The following is a 1616-nucleotide window of genomic DNA, read 5'->3' on the forward strand; positions in this document are numbered from 1 at the left end:
TTTGTATATATTTACTTAATCTAGAGTAAGGAGCAGTCTGTTGAGATGTGGTGCCATTCAGGGTATATAAATTCCCCTTGTCACTGCTCATACCCACTGGGTCTTGCTAGATTGGAGCAAGCATTTTATAACAGAAGGAGGGATGTTCGTGAACTTGGTCTAAATTTTATTTGTAACGTTAAGAGCTGGAATACTTGTCGTTCCCACATATGTGGCCTGAATTAGATGAGCAAGCATATAATTTATTAAGTATTACTGCGTAGAAATATTATCTCCTATTATTAAGTGCTTATATTAATGCTTTTTTAAAAAAAATGTATATCCTTCCCAACATGACCGAGTCAGTTAACATCACCAAACTGAACCTGCCGCAGCTAGAGATACTCGAGAACTGGCTGGAGTTCTTGTTCATGACGACAAGGGAAAAGAATGGAATTACTTGTCCCAGTGAAGAGTTCTATGTATGTCCCTGGGAAGCTACATGATGTGGAACATGTCCTCATCAATGTGGGAACAGGTTACTATATAGAAAAGACAGCTGAGGATGCCAAGGGCTTTTTCAAGAGGAAGATGGACTTCTTCACCAAGCAAATGGAGAAAATGCAGCCCGCTCTGCAGGAGAAGCATGCCACGAATCAGGCTGCCATGGAGATGATGGGCCAGAAGCGTCAGCAGCTCACAGCCTTGGGGGGCAACTCAGGCTACTGTCTGAGAGCTTGTTTCAGAAATGGAACAGAGGGACCCTGCCTAAGGAGGTTAGGACTTTGTGGGCATGGCTTCTTGGGGTCAAGAAAGAGAAGGATCTAGCGTTTAATACTAATGAATGTACCAGCTGGGTAGAAAACAATTTCAATGTTTATTCGTTTTATTTTCGAGAGAAAGAGCGAGAGTAGGGGAGGAGCAGAGAGGGAGAGAATCCCAAGCAGGCTCCGCGCTGTCAGAGCAGAGCCCTATGTTAGGTTCAAACTCAAGAATTGTGAGACCTGAGCCGAAACCAAGAGTCCGACGCTTAATCAACTGAGCCACCCAGGCACCTCTATTAATGCTTATTTTAAAAATGATATGAAATCATGGAATACAAAAACAAAGAATGCCTTACTCTTCTGACTCCATTCACTCTGTTTTTTAAATTACAGCTGCCATGTTGGGCTTCATGCCCAGACCTTCACCCCTGCTCCCACCGACATAAACACACATGAATAATCCTTGCCCTTCTGTTTTTGGGGTGTGGCAGTCTCTGGGAAGTTAAAAATGATTGACTTCATATTGACCATCTCAGACAGAAGGACTGCTTGCCCAGTTTTCTGCTCAGTGTAGATATTTCTTTTTTTCAAACTAGATCCAGAATAGTAGGGATAAAAAGCTAAATCATATTACTACCTCTCTTTCAAGGAAGAACAAAATGGCTCACAGCAAACATTTAATAATGAATGAATGATAACTTCTGATTATGATTGTTAATTGGGATCCACACATCTTGTGATTAATGAATCTCTTCTCCAGCCCCAGATGTTGGTAATAGCTAATTGCCATTCTTAGATTAATGTTCATCTCTTCTCCATTTCTTAATTGTTTTCTTTTTTTTTTTTTTAGTGGGGAATTGAGAGAAGCTGCAT

General features: G+C 41.1%; 1 protein-coding gene across 1 annotated transcript; it reads left to right on the forward strand.

The window, feature by feature from the left end:
* The first annotated feature begins 332 nt into the window (after nucleotides 1–332).
* Nucleotides 333–807, forward strand: LOC115527996 (prefoldin subunit 5-like). The gene is given in 2 exon segments (XM_032595320.1): nucleotides 333–430; nucleotides 432–807. Coding segments are annotated over 2 exon segments (474 nt in total).
* Nucleotides 808–1616: the final 809 nt, after the last annotated feature.

Source organism: Lynx canadensis, chromosome D3, assembly GCF_007474595.2.
Source record: "Lynx canadensis isolate LIC74 chromosome D3, mLynCan4.pri.v2, whole genome shotgun sequence".
NCBI lineage: Eukaryota > Metazoa > Chordata > Mammalia > Carnivora > Felidae > Lynx > Lynx canadensis.